The following is an 18,587-nucleotide window of genomic DNA, read 5'->3' on the forward strand; positions in this document are numbered from 1 at the left end:
CACTACCACAGGAATGAGTTTTTTTCCAAGGTTTTCTTCATGTCTTAAGATTTCAAATGGTTATAACATGTGCTGCTTTGTTGGAACAAGAACAGGTAGCATGTGAGAAACAGAGGATCTGAAGGACCATCCCAAACACAATTTTTAAGGTGGAATATTAGCTTGGTTAAATACTATCTGATTGAAAATTCCGTCACTTTGATTTGAACAAGCCAAAGGTCATCCTTGAAAGAGGAAAGGAATGGCAGTTGGTAAGATTTTGACATGAAAAAGGGTTAAGCATTCCAGCTTTTAACAGTCACCCTAAATGTTGCAGTCATTGTTTGTCAAACTGAGTTCCATCCCGAGAAACCAAATTCATGGTGACAGCTTTAGAGCTTTTTTTTCTGAGAAAAACAGCTATGCAAAAGAAGCAAATGAAAAGGGAGGTAAAAAAAGATGGAACATATACGTATTCCTCCCTGATATTTTATATACATGTTGGGCATCCTTAACCAGCCATTCCAAATACTAATTTATCAAATTTGGTGCCATTCTGGTCTCTGGGAAAATCTTTATTGATTTTTTTTTTGCAAAAATACGTTTGCCACGATATGAGAACTTCTTCAAATTTTCATTAACTTGAGTGAAAATCTTTCTGCTGAGAATTAATGGAAATAACACTTACACTGCATGAGACAGAATCTGAGCATCCTTAAGAGGTACCCTCAGCTTAGATATCAGATTTTGTACGCACAATTGACTAGCACTACAGAAGAGACTTTGCTCATTCTGGGTATACAGACATCCTTTTTGGCAGCTAACCATACAACCTACATGTGGGAATGAGGAATGAACACATCCAAATGATCTTTTTTAGAAGCAAGCAGTTACCTATGCAAATTCAGATGCTTCTTTGGACCTGGGCAAATCTTTGGTTTGCTTCTTTCTCTTCCACACACATTTGGAAGAAGGGCCAAATATAACCTCCAAACCTCCACATTCTTTTTGTCGGCTTTATAAATGTAGTATTAAACACAATGACAAAATATTCTCCCCTTTTATGTCTTGTGCAAACAAAATAGCACATGCAGAGTTATTTCTCTTAGATATCTGGCAAGGCATATGACTGATGGTTAGAAATTTTGACTTGGTTAAAACAAAATTTAGCTCATGTTAAAGCATTAAAGAAATGCTGATGAGGTCAAAGCAAATTCTCTGATAAAGCTGTAAAATCACCCCAACACACAAACATGTCTGAATCCTACCATTAGGCTCTCATGCAGTCTGTTTCTCTGCAGCGAGCAAGTAGCTGTAACCCTTCAGTGCTGCAACTGAGTTTAGCAGACACTTGAGAACTGAAGTGACACGCACAGAACGCACTAATTACTATATACAAAGGAATTTCAGTTCTACATCTTTTTTTCTATATCACCACAGAAAGTATTCTGTGGGTTTGTTAGCCTGTCCACAAAGAAAGATTTCCATCGTTATTTTTTAGATATAATTTGGGTGAGTGGTGTGGTAAAACAGTTCTGTAAATCAAGTGAATATAATGTATATATGTATATTTCACTTCCTTCTGTAGGTTTCACCTATAGTAGGCTTTGTCTGTGTGTCAGAGGTAGAGACTTGGAAGAAAAATATGTTGTGTGAAATTTTCTGACCACAGTGTTTAATTATATATTGGGCTATTAAAGCCTGTTTCCAGCTGAAATGTTTTCCTTAAGAAGCCAGAACTGAAAGGGTTATGGTTTGTTACTGCAGCAGTTATCAGCAGACAGCCATCTAACCTTTGGTACTTACAGGTATTTTATGGCTCTTGATCATATTATCAAATTCTTCATTAATTTTTTTGTATTTTTCTTCAGTGCGTGGGGTGAGAGCGTAAGAGGAGTCAGGATCGGGGCTTTCACAACCTTTGTTTTCTTTCTTGTTCAATGCCTGCCAGGTTCAGAGAAATATCAAAAAGTAAAAAAAATGAAAGGAAGCTCAGAGTACTTACACATAATCTTTGCCTGCTGATCATTAGATCAATATCTTCATTAATTTTTCTGTACTTGTCCTCAGACTCAGGGCTGTGACCTACTGAATCGTCTGCATCGGGGTCTGGACTGTCACAGCCATTAAGTCCTTTCTTTCTCAACGTCTGAAATACATAATTTGGAAAGTTCAATCCTTGACACGGGCTGCAAGAAAGACTCAGCAGTGTTACAGTAACAGAAACTGCCCAGCAGTGGAAGGTTTTACATTATGCTTTAGGGAAGGAAAGTGACTAGAGATCCACCACGCTGATGCTGTAGGTCTCCAATTATGAGTGGCAAGAGAGGACCACACAGGCCTCTTTCTTCTGAAACTGGAATCAGTCAATAAAAATGAAGCTGGCAATCTGGCAAAATGCCTGTGCAAGTACACCCCCCCCCCCCCCCATATCTGATAGCATCAAGGGATTAAGATACCCACCCAGAATGCCATTTATTTTAACATATTTATCCATTTGAAAATGAATGAACATTAAAAGCAAAGAACACATACTGTTTACAGTGGAATACCCTGGTGTTTTCTTTTTCTCTAAAGAAAGATACAGGAGGAAGAAATGAAAAAAAAAAACCCTGCAACAAATTTGTTCTTCACAGATGAAGAAGGAGTACCTAAATTGAATTCTTCCTTTGAATTGGACGTAAGGGATGACATTAGCAATGCCCTGCCATTCCTAAGTTTATGCTTTTGATAGGACAAGGGGGAGGACAGAGTTGCTAATGTGGCTGTGAAATACCGATTAAGAGCTTCTAGAGATGGTGTTTACTTTTTATTGACTCCAGTTACAGTGCTACAAATGCACAGTGCTGAAGCTTAATGTACAAGAAAATGCACTGCTAAAACAGATGCTTAGTGAAAAGTCAAACACATGAATTTCAGGTTCAACAGCTCAAATCAACCCTCACAACCATGATCATCATCACCAAGGTAAGTAAGGGAGATGAAAAAGCTTAAAAACAGAATGAAATCAGTAGCGAACAATTCAGAATGGTTGCCTGGCCTCAAATTGGTTTTAACTGATCTACCTCGACAGATCACCAAAGAACAGTCATTGGCTTCATTAAGGTAAAAGTATATGAGAAGCAAGTCTTTGTGGACCCCCCAACTACAAGCAATAGTACACAAAGTCAATATTTGTAAGATTTCTCAAATTTAGCTTCAAGAATTTCTCATTCAAAAACTCTTCAAAGAGTCCATTTGGCTCTTACTACTTTATTAGACAGCTTGCAGTTAATTCTGAGTTGAAACCTGGCTAAGCAATCTCAGTTACAACATAAAGATCACATAGCACTCGTGTTAAGAAGTGGCTACACTTGTGCTGTGTATTAGTGTGGGGTGCTCTAACTGGTTTCTTTTTGCCTTCTCGGAAAGGCTGCCTCTCATCTGAGCTTTTTGTTCCTTTTGGAAAAGTACATTTCCTAATTATTTTCTTGATGGCAATGCCCAGTTTACCACCATTAAAGCCCTCAAGTATATTATAATGTCATACCTTGTTTCTGTACTATTGTATTTATTTATTAAAAATTAGACTTATTTTCTGCATTTTACCTGAGACTTAAGAACAGAGCCGTCTCATTCCTGCAAAAGCTGTTCTCCTTGTGGAGACACTCCCCCTGAACCTCATGTTTTCATCAAGTCAGAAAAGTGATGGTGATCTGCCCTAAGAGATCTGAGCCTCCCAAACTCACGTTGCAGACCTCTGAAACAGATTTAGGTAACTGTGGAAGGCTGGCTCAATGCAGATCTTTCTTTTCAAACTTTGTATCTATACAGACTTCACGTCTAATCCTATGAGCTACTACTGATGCATGGAGAAAATTATAAATCCATTGGAATCAAACCTTAAGAAGCTAAAACAACCTGAATGATTCTCTACACTTCTCCACTTCCTCTTCTCTCTCTTTTATCTTTTAAATGTTAACTAGCAGAACAGATATAGTAATGTATGATTTATACTGCTACCAGCTTGAAACAAGCCAATTATAAAGAGGGCTTTTGCAATCAGCTGTTGTTTGATAGATTTAATAGATACAATATATTAAAAGTGAAGTTTCTCTTTTACATCTGAATAACTAATCTCAACTAACCTTCTCTTCATATAAGTACAAAACACTTGCCCTCTGAATACATAAAATATTCTGTTTTCAAGATCCATTGGATCAAGCTGTCCAGACATGAAATCCAGATCAGCACTCTTGGGACCTCTTCTTCAGCTCATCTGAGTGACTGTGGTATTCAGGACAAATATAATGATCCTGAACATCTTAGCATTATCTCTGGCTTCTCAACAGGCAGGCTACAGTTTCGCCTGTTTTATTCCCTTGTTTGTTACTTTACTCTCCTCCACACCGTTACCTACCACATTATACATCTCATAAAGGTCCTTTATTGTTGTGCTTCAACACAACACAACACAACACAAGTTGGTACAGCACAATCAAAAGTGGCACCAATATCTAACTGATCCATCCTTATTCATAAGTTCTCTGGACTCCGTGTCAATTTTTCCTCTTCTCCTCTGCTCTGTGTCACTTCTTGAAAGCAGAGGCTGAGTCTGGACATCATAGAAGACTGGAGGCATTAAGAAGACCAACTGGATTTCAACAGGCTAGAATCTTTGACCCAGTCTTGCAGTGATTTAGAAACCATTTTTCTTACCATGTTAATCTGTCATAGCCTCTTCCAAACCCTGGAAAATAGCCAGACCTATCGCATCCTCCTGGAGATTTGCTAGTTTCCAAAGATTTAATGACTATTCAGGGAATTTTTAAGAGGATAAAATGACACAATTGCATAGTGTATTGCATTCTAGAGAACCCCAAGCCAGATTTCAGTTATTTTTAAAGAAAATAAGCCATTTTTGAACTACGGAAGCTCTACTTCTTCCAAGCAATTAAGCAAGTAATTATATTGGACTCCCAATAACCTAAAATCAGCCAAGGCATTTGAAAAACAAAATGGCTAAAGGAAAACAACCTTTGGCTGAAATCTCATATGCCAGCAATTTAGCCTAAATCCTGCTCTATAAATCTTGGAGGAGAAGTGCTGACTTAGTGACATACTGGCTGCTGTAAAATGAAGTATAAACAACTATTTACTTTCATTTCATGCAAAATTTATCATCACTACAAAAGCACAAAAGAAAATATGGCACCACCAGCCAGGTCTGATTTTATCAAGGCAATGGAAATCATTGCAATTTGAAGGCTTTTGAGGAGGAAAAGCCTTTCATTTTCCTAATCCAGTCTCTGTTTCTGCAGTATTATCCTCTTCTTTTAGCATATGCTTAACAGGAAGAGTAGGGAAGGTTAGAAATACTTTTTTTTCCCCATCCTATCCTTTAGTTTGCTCATCTTTGTAGAAGGGTATCTCCTTTCTTCTTAATAGGTTCATCTGCTGTGGAACTGCTCCCCACAGCACTCCAGGACTTGAGAAGCCACAGATATTTGAGCTTGGAAATGCTCACAGTATAAGCTGCCAAATTAAAAAGGCCAGGTCAGTTGATAAGGTCTCCAAAAGGTTCAGACCAGCCCACTCTGTCTGTTCCATTTTGATATCCTCTGCAACAAAGACCTAACTATTGCAAGGTTAATCACTATCTTCATTTGTGTAATGAAAAGTGTGATCTCACTGGCTCTTCATCTGTAATAAAAATTTACAGTATGGAAAAATTCAGAATTACAGGTCTACTTCTACAAATTCCCGTATCTGTTATGTTGTCTAGAAGCCACCACAATGATCTCTAACTGATAACCCCACTAGCGACCATGACAATCCACAGAGTTGTAATTTGGTAAATTATATTCCACTGTCAGAATAGAAAAACCACAAGTGCACTCCATTTTCCACTATCACTTTCTTTCCTGTATCTGGATGGGATAAATCTTTTAGCCACAAATGAAAAATGGTTTGGTCTCTCTTTTGCTCACTGGAGCCACATATCTACGTGGCAAGGCAGACAATAGCCAATTACAAAGGAATGATATGCTATTGTGTTCAACTGCTTCATTATTTATAGCCATTCTAAAGAACCCGGCCAAATTTATGGAGGTCTCCCAAAAAAGCAGAAAATATTTAAATCATGGACCTGATTCATTTAAGCATCAGTTTGCTGTCTGTGCAACAGAAACATTGAAGTTAGAAAGTGTTGAGTGAAGACAACCTTCACTCTCTTCTCTTGCACAGTTATATAATGATGAAATTTTATGATGAAATTGCACAATACAATGTATGGTGCAATCAAGTAATGAAAGGTTCTAGTGAAATGAAAAACACAAAGAGGAAGAGAGAGGTTGCTATGGGAACCATCCATCTGAATTCCCTGACTTCTGTGTAACTAAAATATCAAATTTTATGTTCCATTAATGTAGAGTTCTTAGATTTTTACATTTAATAATGAACATAAACTAGTATGCTGGTACTAATGTACTTTAATTGCATGTTTAGGAGAATCAGATAAAACATTATTATACTTACTGTTATCTAACAAGCCCCAGACAAAAAAAAAATGTATACCAGTAACACAGAAAAATGGAACATTTCTTACCTCTTTTGTATAAATCATAAAATGCTTTTGTGGTTTATACTCTTTTTGAAATAAGCTACAGGGCTTATATAATAACTGAACTTCTATAACCACATGTTAACCTTTTTGTTACTATTTTATTTTCACTGAAGTTTCAAAGAAAAAAAATTTCCATTGTCTGGTCCTGTACGTGTGTCTTCTTCAAATGAATACACGTAAGTGTGCTTTTCACAACAATACACCAAACCCTCTGCTCGGATTTGCCTCTCATTTGCCTCTTTTTGCATGCCAAGTGATTATTCTCTCCTCCTTCAAGTACCTTCTCTAATCACACCTCTTGTGAAACCAAACAATGTCGACACCCTTTGCCAGTAACATCTGCTTCTCTTTGCTTATGAATGATCAACCAGCGTGTTATGAATGTTTATACGTGTATGCTGCAAGCTCATCAGGACACAAGGCTTCTACCTGCTTATGGAGTTCAGTCTAGCCTCTTCCACTCACGCTCTTGACACGTGCCAAGGCATATCTACAATATTTTGCAATACCTGTATAAAACCAAATTAATCCGTGTTTTTTGAAAGGGCACTGGGACAGTGGGGTTTTTGCTTCTTTGTTCCCCATCGCTGTGCTACGTGACTTGGGCACGGGGGAGCTTTGCAAGGCAGCGCACCTGGTGCAGCCCCCGAGCCAGGGCGACGCACAGCCCTCCGGAGGTGCAGTCTGTTCGCTCTGACCTTGCAGGCTGCACCAGACTGGTCAGCCTCACCGCATCTCCTGCTACCTCCCTGCAGGGCGTCTCCCGCATCCATATGAGAGAGCATACCTTGCCGTCTGGCTGCTGTGCCTGGGTTACCCCTCTGGAGAGATGGTGAGACTGGAGGTGGGGAGATGGCAGAGGTTTGCTCTCTGAAAGAAACCAAGCACAATCTCTTTCTTTAATGTTCAGTCTTACCCACTTGCCAGTGCTTTTCTGTTTAGTATTGACTTAAATTACACAGGGCAACTTTGGCTTTGTAAGTATAAATAGAAGAAGGGTATTGTCAGATTCAGAGATCTCATAGCAGCTAATCTAAACCATGTATCTTTCTGGATATTCTCAGAAAGAAACAAAAGCAAATCACATGAAGACTCCAGCATTAAAGCTTTGTACTAAGATTTCTGTTAATGCACACAACTAAGCTTACACCCTCCTACGTTCACAATTATTTCACGGGACATGTAAAAGACTTCTGTCCATCACTGCACTTGTGAACTGTTTTTTTTAAAAGAATTTAGATCTGAATAATTCCCGAGGTTCTAAGTAAGGATATTTCCTCATCCTTCAGGCTTTTCCCATCCGTCGTCGCGGCACAAAAGGTCTGAAAACCCCACAAATCCCCCTGGGCAGCTGACGTAGGATTCCTACGCCAACCCTCAATGGAGGGGATCGCGTTTCCCTGGCCTTGACAGAGGAGACGGGCGGCAGCACCCGCTGAGCCCAGCCGCCCGGGAATCCACGGGGGGAGCGGAGCATCAAGTGACCGGCGGTGCTGGCTGGCGCGATGCAGCCGCATCCCGGCAGGGAGCGGGTCCCCGGCCCGGCCGCAGCAATGCCATGCATCCCCGCCATCCGCACCTGTCAGCGCCGGCACCTGCTGCCCCATGGCCATAGATGGCTGTCCCCGGGACCGCGGCGCTGATTGGGGACGCTCCGCTCCCGGCCCTGCCGGCCGACCGGTTTGGGTTTGGGGTTTTTTTGGTTTTTCTTCACCCGTGCTGCTGTCACACTTCTCGGTTCTCATGTGGTCGCAGCCTACAGGAGCGCAGCATTTGCACTTTACAGATATATACACATAAGTACATGTGTATATATATCTATACATATATTTACATATACGCATACACACCCTCTACTAGATCACTTTTTGTTCAGATCTAGAGGGATTTTTTAGAAGTCTTCACGCATAAGCATGACCAGCCTATTTGCTATGATGCAGTATAATACCAGCTTAATATTGCTGGTGTGTTGGATTAGCGGAGAAAAAAAAAGGGATGTGCTTTTCCAGACAAGATTGGCATTTCCTAAATAATGAATTCACGTGCGAGATTAATTGGAGGTGTTAAGATTAGTGACATAAATGCAATGCTGATCTAGTTGTGATTACAGCTTCTGATAAAATCACCTCTACAGATACGTGAGATTTAAAAAGAAAAAAAAAATCAGCCTTGGACAAACAAAATGTTAGTCAACATTTACTCTACTGTCAAATGCACCCTTTACACCCAAAGACTGTGTTAAAATGAAACTTCTGTGCAGCTGTTTTTTTACCATGTACTTTGAAAAGACAGTCAAATTCTGCTCTGTTGTGTTAAAAAAAACTGACAACTTTCCAGAGACTAGCTGTCAGTGCTTCATGTGCAAAATTAGCAGATTATTTACTTAGATCGGAGGTATTCTCAGGATAGTTGTGTTTTAGGGATGGAATAGTTATCACCACTCTTTGAGCACCCCAGTGATTATAACCCCTTACTGAGGGTTCAAAGGGCTGTTGCAGGCACTGTTTTTGAGTAATGGAAATACAGAAGATGTAGGTAAGGGCAGAAAACTTCAGCTTGCTCTCCTGTTCTTCCCACCACTCTATGCATGCAGCCTTGCCCAGAAATGTGTGCCTTCTCCTGCAGAATGAAGGCTAGCACCACAGCCTAGTGGCAAATACCTTGTTTTCCACCCTCTATCTTGGAAGGTGGATTTACAGAAAATAGACTTCCACTGTTTCTCAAGGCTAAGTATTTGTGGAACGACTCCATGAAGACAAAACTTCTATATTCTGGCTACTTCCACTAGTTCACTGGCAGGAGCACCACCAGTCTGCAAGCAGACCCCATCTGCTAAGGGGTGCAAAGATGGCCTAAAGCCAGAATAGATGCATCTCTGACTCGCCTCTTGCCCCTTGACCACAGCATAATATCAGTCCATTATATCCTTTACTGATTTTTCAAAACCGTTAAAGTGTATGAAGTATTTAAATGGCCAGGTTTTCTCTAAGCTTTATTGAGCATATTTAAAATAGAAGAAGATATTGGTGAGACATCGTGTATTTGATTTGTACTAGGTTTTGCTGCCAGACACAGAAAGTATATGAATGGAAAAATAAACTTTACAGTAGTTCAGCAGAATCATCTCAGCTTCTTTAGGGAATATGAGGCCACTTAAAAATAAACACTGTAATCATCAACAGGTTGTTATTTCCCTCCTTCTTTTTATGTTCGTCTATCTATAATCCTTCTCCACTGACTCCAGCCCTTCCAGATGGAGCACTGCCCTCAACATTTTCATTTGTGTCTAATTTAGTCAGACATAAACACAAATACAAGGCTGAAGTCAGATCTCATTTACACTCGTGTAAATCTGTAGCTGGATTTGGAACAGCTGTAAAGACACCAGTTGAGTTATTCTAGATGTACAGTGGTGTTACCAAGTCTGTTACATCAGTGTTACTATCTCTTGAAACATACAGTATTTGAAATATGCAGGGCTTAATATAAATGACTGCAGAAACAATTAACTATTTCAAAGGCAGCTGGTGTTTTTCCATGATATAAATGGGAACCTTTAATACTAAATGCCATAACCAAAATACTTGAGAAATGTGACATACAGAGTAACACGTATATTTTACAGAATCTTTTGTCATAAAAACTTAATACAGAAAGAATGGCAGCTGATAGGAATTACACTTTGCATATATCTTGAGCATTATCTATGTTCTAAACGATCCGAAAGAGATTCTGAAATTGTATGTGTAAGGACTGCTTCACACATCATTAAAATGCAGCCATCCTGGGGTGAATATATTGTCAACTTGTGTAGCTACACTAGCCAATGAAGTTTTCAGGAGCAGAAATGATACATACCTCAGACAAATAAAATTGTAACATATGATGTAAGTTACTTGGGATGGAATTTTTTCTAGACCATGGGGCAAACAACTTCACCCTTAACCATGGGGCCAGGGAATCTTTGACGACCACAACATTTTGCTTTTCCATTTCATCTGAAACAGAGCTCCTCCAGCAGCACTGAACTGGTGCAGTACTGACTCAGCAGTGAAAATGCCACCCACTGAGACAAGAACACCACTTCCTTCAGCACCTGGGTTTGCTTTGGAGGTCTCCCATAAAAATCCTTAATGTGTCAATGTTCTGAATAGATTTTTTTTTTTCTTTTCAGAATTTGAACTTTTTTTTTTTTTACAGCAGATCAAATTACAGGGTATTACAAAAAATGGTACCAATATGACAATGAGCAAATGTTGCCGAACAGCAGTTCCTTTTAAAGGAAAAGGAACATTCCCTTTTATTTTTATAGTACCATAATCATTTTATCCATTGGTAAAAATGCCCAAATCAATATATTTTTCAAAAAGCATGAATTATAATAGAGGTTAGGTTTCTGAAACTCTAGCCTCCTGTTTCACTGCAGGACGGAGGCCTTAAATAGCACAAAGCAATAACCATCAACTCACTGTTCTGCTGATAGGGTCAAGTTTTCACCAAGGAGAAAGAGAAGGAAGTCTCTCCACTAAGTTTAGAGTGAGCAAGCACTATTTGAGAAGAAAAACTGGCCCATGATTTTAACTATGAAAACAGATGACTCAAACGATGCAGACTTTCATACTTGATTTAAGATGGCTTTGTTTTTTTCTGTTAGACCAACAATTTATGTAAGTTCTGTTATTTACCAGAAACATTTGTGCAAATTGTAACTATCTTTAAACAGCTGCTAAAATCTCTAGACTATGATATGCATTTGTCTGCTTACCAAAGTGTCATCTGCTAGAAACAAAGAACTGGGTTTTGTTTTCCCATGGAAAATCCTACAGGAGTGGTAAGATTCAGACAGAAACTTTGCAAGTTGAAACTTGCAGATAACTCAACACTAGCCAAAAAAAGGAGTGAGAGAGTACAGTCAGGAGTTGTATGGAGGAGCTGGGTGAAACTCCAGAACTGCGTGATTATCCTAGAAAGCTGGTCCTTCAAGCAACTGTTTTCCTGAAGCGTAACTTCTTCGAAAGTCGTACTGCTCCTACCACGCTGCTCTTCCCTTGAGAGGAGTAAGCACTTCTCTCAAAAGGAAAGAAGCAGACATGACAGAATCAGCAAAAGTGGTTAGATTTTGAAAAGATTCTGCAGAATTTAGGAAGCTTTCCAGACAAGGGATTCCTAAATTTCCGTTACTGCAAATTGTGCCATCATGGAGTCAAAAGATTAGCCCCTTTACATAAGATTATCCAAGGGTTAAGCTGCTACCGTATACCCCAAGAAGCTGCAGTTTAGCTCCCACTTCTGTTACTAACTTCCTGCATGAGCTTTGTTAATTCATTTTTCTATAGTTCTCCCTCTATAAAAAAGTTGAATGATAGTAATTACCAGTGCAACTGGGGTGCTATAAGAAGGAAAAACCCAAGCAAACTGTAATGTACTCAGTAAGGACTCTAGATTTAATATAGACAGACCCTCACATACACCTGCAAAAAACTGGCTTACCTGCTGCCCTCTGTATCCAAGTTAAATTAACAACATAATGGTCAGTTTCAGTCCTCCGTTTGGGAAGGAAGAAAACTTGAGAAACAGAGCAGCTTCTAGTTCTTATCACTGCTTGAGAAAGTAGAAGTGGCAGAGACAGACTCAAGAGCTAGTCGGAAAAGTTTGACCAGAACTGAGGACAGAGTTTACAGAGATACTAGAAAATTCATGGCTGAGGAGGTAAAGTAGAAAAGAAAAGAAAAAAAAGAAATCTTCATTTAGAAACTAAGTGTCTTTTTGTGAAAATTTCAGCTTCCTCCAGAAGCGGCTAAAACATACTTTAAATGTTAGGGTTTTTCATTGTAAAACTGGATTTCTTTTTTTGGACAAAATTATAGTTTTGTAAAGAAGAATTGGTATATTGGCCTGCCAGAGCCCTACTGTCTGAAATCTTCAAACCTTTAATCATATGGTATTCCCACACAGAGAACTCTGTGGGCTACAAAAGATGTTTCTGCTTGGGTCCCCTAATTCTGCAGGAGAGCTGGACAAATAGAGCAAGATTTCAGCCTGTTTCATTTCTTCCAAGACTTGGTAGAGGTGGGAAGGAAGGACACTGCGAACATGCACATGACCGGTACCGTCTCACTTGGTGAAGACTTAGCCGTGGGCTCTGACCAGCTTTGGTGGCTCTTGCCGCTGCAGTATAAATCACCGTGCAGAGCTGCCTGCTCTGCCCTGCCATCTGAGACTACTCACCCCATACCAGAGCTGCGGAGGTGGAGCGGCCAAGGGGTGGGCATGCATTCCCTTCCTCTGACTCTGCTGCGAAGGTGGTAACCTCCACGGGAGGAAAGGCAATAAATAGCTTGGGGGTACTCACATCTCCAGATACCACAGCTGTTTCCTCAGACAGCCTCAGAGTCGCACAGAGCCATGTTACATATAAGAAAGGGGACTTTTCTAATTGGGAATCCCACACCCAGAACCGCCTGAAGGACTGTATTTGTTTTAAAGAACTGACCTCCTTCATGATTTATCACTTCACAGTGTTTTGCAACATGGACACAGGTAGTGTTTTGGGGACTGTGTTCCTGAGAAAAACGTAAATCTTCTGGCTAGCTGAGAAAAATGTTCAGAAGTCAGTTACATTCTGACTTTTTTCCTAACATGCTCAGCTTGCATACAAGGAGGAACCATACTGGATCCCCATCTAACGAGGAGCTGAAATCCACAGGTGCACAAGCACTACTCCCAGTCCCAAAATCTAGCTGTGCCGGAGCTACTTGGACCAACCACAGACTGAATCTGAAACCATTATGCTGAGAGATGGAGCAATAGTATTTCCTATCGACATTATTGTGGCAAGAAAACCGAGCTCATTTACGTATTCCATTATCTTGGCTATCTTCTAAGCCGTCTGCAGCCATCGGCCTGCTGCCACAGTAGCGAGAGCTCTTTCCTAAGCTCTGCAGAGCATTTACAATGCAATAAGACAATCTAGAGGAAAGGTAAAGAGTATTACATGGAATGATAAAGGAATACTTCAGGTTTTCTAACATTTATTTTGTTTGAATACGAAAATTCAATTTTAAAATCAATCAGAAGCTGACTGTGCCAAAGAAATCAGAGACTGTGATAAGATTGATGAGATTACCTCAAAATACACGTGGCTTTGCTTCTTAGTAGAGATATATTAAAATCAAAGATCTGCCAAAGAGATTCTGACTGATTTCAATGGGCCCAGGCTTTCACATAGCACTTAGAGTAGCAAAAGCGAACAGCAATGTCCTAAATAACCAAAATTTCAGTAAAAATCAGTAATGCTGCAGGATTCTTCCCATGAAGAGGCCAATGGGTATATAAGCAATGGGCATATAAGAACTTCTCCAGTTCAGAAGTGCCCAATTTTGTTCCTATCTGTTCCTGTATCTGCAGAGAGGTTCACAGTCCTGAGGTTTGCCTGGAATTTCTCAACAACGTGAAACTTTCAAATAAACTGCAGCAAAGCTTACTTACACTGATTCCAAAGTTTGGCAGGATTCCTCTTTCTGCCTGGGGTATGCTAGATCACAAGACCCCAGAATAAAATAGTGGTAGCAGGAACGGATGAGTACTTCTTTTATTCCTGCCACTGAATTGGTCATGGAGATCAGCAGGAAGCAGACTTAACTGCAGAATGTTTAGTCAGCTCTTTTGCTCCATCACTCTCTGTGAAGGAGGAGGTGGAATTAAGAACATTTCTCCCATGAAAAAGACTGTACAAAAGGAGTAGGAGGATTTCTCAGACTCCTTAACGGGAAGGGAATGAAAAATTTAGTCTGTGGGAGAGACAAGAGAGGTTTCTATAACCCTTGGGGATCCAATGTTTCACCTCAAGTCCAAGCCCAGAACATCTCACTTCTGTTCAGGCTACAGCATGAAAAGTCTCTGCAGCCTCAGTTGTGAATCCCTCATGGGCATTACCATCAGGTGAGTTTAGTCCTACTAAATGAAGTCCTTACTATTGATGCAGGTCAAGTCAGAATTGTCAAATACAGTTATCTATGGGGGTCCCAACAGTTCAAGGGTTCTGCTAGTGAAGCCAATTAGGCAGAACCGCCTATACCTGCCAGCATTTGAAAGCTATAAAGGAAGACATCTCTGGGATAGAGAAATGAAAGCATACCTTTCTAAGCATCCTTTGGAAAAGAAGCATTTTTTAAAGTAACAGGGTAAGAAAACGGTCAATGAGGAGTGTTCCCTCTTAGCCACATTGCTTTGAGCTTACACTGAAACCATGAAGAGCAGTCCACACCCTGCTGCAATTCCCTCGCTGCAAGGAAGGGCCTTGTGACAGGAAAGGGCTATGGAATAGGTCCAATAAAGGATTTAGGGACGTAGAAAGCTCACACTGGCAATACTTACTATTTAGGCACCTGACCTCCAGAGTGGAATTCACACTGTGTTAGGATCTGAGGCTTCCTATACAGGGTACCGGAAGAGTTTGGTGCTACAGAACAGGATCCAAACCTAGCAGCATGTGATGAAGTTGTGAGTGACCCAGACCAAGCAAACGGGGTTTCGGAAATCCTATCCCTCATCAGAAGTTAGACCAGGGCTGCAGAGACACCTTCATCCACAAAGCCCTGCTGGGCATTCAGGCATTGACTCGGGCATATTGTCCCTGCTTACAGCTAATCTTTCAAAGAGTTGAGGAAGAGTCACCCTTCCCTTTTAAGAAAAGGCTGCTGTTGCAGATTTTCTGTATAAAAACTAGTGGTTAGAAATTTGCTACAAAACTGGAAACACAGGTTCTGTTTCTTCTTTGATCTGAATGGGCTCAAATCTATTGTCTCCCATATCCCTATAAGGGATAGGATTTACCCAGCTTCCCATGCTCTATGCAGTTCTAGATAGGTTAAACCTCTGCAATTCCCCGTAATATTTTGCTTTTGTGCATTAACAAATGCAACATTTATTGGGTCAGAGAAACAGAACTCAATAGGGGAGGGACAGAGCTCTGTGGCTTGTTATAGCATTTTTGGTTGAGGGAAGAGTCTGTTGAAATCTGATTTCTGCTCCAGAGCTGGTGTTTGCATTTTACGTTGAATAGACTCTCAATAAAATGCAGAAAGAATTCTTTAAGAAGGGAATTAAACTGAAGTGTCTGTCCCTTTGATAGCACACAAACGCCAGCACTATTTTCTGATTCTGTTTTGTGGAAAGCCTAATCCTATACTTGTGCATTGCATTAGGAATTGCTTGCCAGTGATATTTTGTTCATGGAGGACTGAGAGTTCCTAGATCTTTCGGGGCTTAAACTGGGAAAAGACTCTCCATTTTGGCCCAGATTGGGTTAATACTTAGTAAGCATAGTACAGGCCCCTAGGAATCTTCAAGATCAAATAATAAGATCTCTCACAAAGTTCATGTGCCTCCAGATTAGGCTTTTGGATAAATGACCTTAGTTGCCATATTTTAAGGTTCATGTTTAGTCACTTCTGTGAAACACTTTCAGAAATAGGATGGAAAGTACTGAGCATAATAATGAATTTTTATTCATGAGTTAAACAATATACGTGGGTTGTGCGAAAATTGACATCTGAGAAGGCAAGCTTCTTTTCACATAGGTTACAAAAATACAGTTTAAATGCTAAAGGCACATACTGGTAACTGCTGGAGACAAAAGTGTAAAGCTTCAATTTTACTGATATATGTTTGAACATGCTAGAAGTATGTAATAACCAAGCCTTGGATTATAACAATGAAAGGAAAAATTATGTGTTTTTATGTTTTTCATGTTATAGCCATGATTCTATTGTAGTAAGCTAAATATACTTTAAACACCGTACACTCCATTAGGAACTGCTTCTTTGTCAAGATTTTGATCTCTTTTTAATCAATCTATAGCAGCTGTGTGTTGTTTAAAGTACTCTTATTGACTCTTCTATAATTTCCTTTCTTTGAACAGCCTGTGAGCTGTAACATTTGATCAAAGAAATAAACGTATACTTTAACAACCCGAAGTAAAGTGCATGCACATTTTTATAACTCTGCACTATAAAATGTAATTATAGTTGTCTATAGATCACACAGGATGATATAAATAAATGGGTTTGAGATTTTTTTTAATGCAAGCCTATCCAATATATCACGGATTTTTCCCTTTAACACCACTGCCTATCATGCAAAAGCATTAATGAACTGTTTAGAACACAGACGATGCAACTTCTTTTAATAGAAGTTTTTACTCCTCCATTAACTGGTAACCATATATAAAAACACTCATAGCAAAATTAAGGAAGGAAAACACAACAACCTAAAACTGTGGATTTATAAATTACCGCATAAAGAAAATGTTGATTGAAACTCTGTTTTAAAGGCTCTTTTTTAATTCAAAGAACTATGGCTATTTAAGATTTAACTACATTCAACACTTCTGGACTATAGACATTAATTTACAGCTGACCACTAGACTTGTGATTATTAAAAATGCAGAACAATAAAGCATATGTGTTTGAGGTTTTATAGCCCTGCAAATTTGGTAACTTACATTAATGTCAATTCTCTTTTATATAAACAAACACATAGAGGCCTCCCTGAATTCAGGGCAAATGGAGTATAATCAATATGAACTACATAATACATAAAGGATGGATGCAAATTTTATAGTACACAAATAAATAATTAATTTATACCTTCTTACTGTAACAAGGAAGAAAAGTCAGCATATTTTGAAGTTTAACAGAACTTTCGCCAGAACTATGAAAACCATAGAAAGGCATCTCAAGAACAGATAGTGTTATCTGTGTGCAGTCCAGGGAAGGAGAGGTAGGGAGATACGTTGCTTCATGCAAAACAGAAGGGTAAGGTGCTCTGGCCTGAGCAGAGCATTTAAAATGCCAGCTCCCTAGCAGGTGGAGTGAAGTAGGCAAAAAGCCAGGATTAGACTGACTTTTTGTATACCCGTGCTCTCTGGTGATGAAGCTCCTCTTGCACAGTGCCTTTGTTACTCAGGGAAGGGGGTTCACTTATTGCCAACTCTGTGGCGTGGAAGGGAAGTGGATGGTTTTACTTCTCAGTATAGATAGACAAATGCTGCTCATGGTATGAACTATCTAGGTCCCAATTCTGCCACCCTTACTGGCACTGGAACTGCTTCAGAAATAAAGCCATGATTCTGCAGATATTTGCAGGAGCATTCAACTTTCTTCTTGTGAATAGTTTCACTGTCTGAAACAGGACTTCTATGAATCGTTGTAGAAATAAGACCTATTCTAGTATTGCTTATTACAAAAGGTGATAGAATCTGTAGAAATTGGTGTCTGTGCCAGGAACCGTAACCAGAGAGTTTTGAATTTAGTCAGAAGGCTTCCATTGACCACTCTAGGCTTTACGTCAGGGGTCTAATTAAACCTGAATGGTGGACTTCACATATCAGAGGTTTTTGGCTTTTGATAGCGTAGGGCTCTTTTTACCTAATACAACTATGAGCAGTGGCTAAGGGCCCACATCTGGAAACACTTATACACTAAAAAAACCTTTGCTTATGTGTAAGCACATGAAGAACTGTGCATCACTTGCTGATTTTGCTATAAACTCAATGCTGCATAATCTTCAACATTGGCTTGACAAAGAACAGTTGACAGCTTATGGGTGCCCAATAAAACAAAAACTCTTGGGGGAAAAGAGGGCAAGGTCAGTAGTTTGCATTAAAGATAGTTGTGAGGTATGAGAAGATGTGGTATTTGTACACTTGTGATTATTACTACTGTGTAAGAATCCAGGTAAATAACCACATTTTGTGTTTACCTTACAAAGCAGGGATGTCTCAATGATGAAAATGAAAAATGGGTTTGCTCACAAAAGCCTTTGAGTCTGGAACATAGCTATAAGTAGCTCACTATCTAGGTTGAAAATGGTAATGCAGGGTAGTGTGTCCTATTTTTCCATGCTTGCAGTGAAGATACAATACGGGAATTCAGCCTTGGTAATTACTAATACACCACACAGACACAATTACACCCTGTGTACTGCATAAAGGAATCACTTG

General features: G+C 39.6%; 1 protein-coding gene across 10 annotated transcripts in view; it reads right to left on the reverse strand.

Moving 5' to 3' along the window:
- Positions 1-18,587, reverse strand: part of MEF2C (myocyte enhancer factor 2C) — a 140,710-nt gene that overhangs the window by 36,914 nt on the left and 85,209 nt on the right. For 4 of the 10 annotated variants that reach the window (XM_076363284.1, XM_076363278.1, XM_076363283.1 and 1 more), the window contains exon 5: positions 1,985-2,128. In XM_076363284.1, the coding sequence (XP_076219399.1) occupies positions 1,985-2,128 (144 nt within the window). Of the gene's footprint in view, positions 1-1,785; positions 1,924-1,984; positions 2,129-18,587 lie in introns of all 10 variants that reach the window. The other 6 variants (XM_076363274.1, XM_076363282.1, XM_076363275.1 and 3 more) reach the window with 2 other exon arrangements.

Source organism: Aptenodytes patagonicus, chromosome Z, assembly GCF_965638725.1.
Source record: "Aptenodytes patagonicus chromosome Z, bAptPat1.pri.cur, whole genome shotgun sequence".
Lineage (NCBI taxonomy): Eukaryota > Metazoa > Chordata > Aves > Sphenisciformes > Spheniscidae > Aptenodytes > Aptenodytes patagonicus.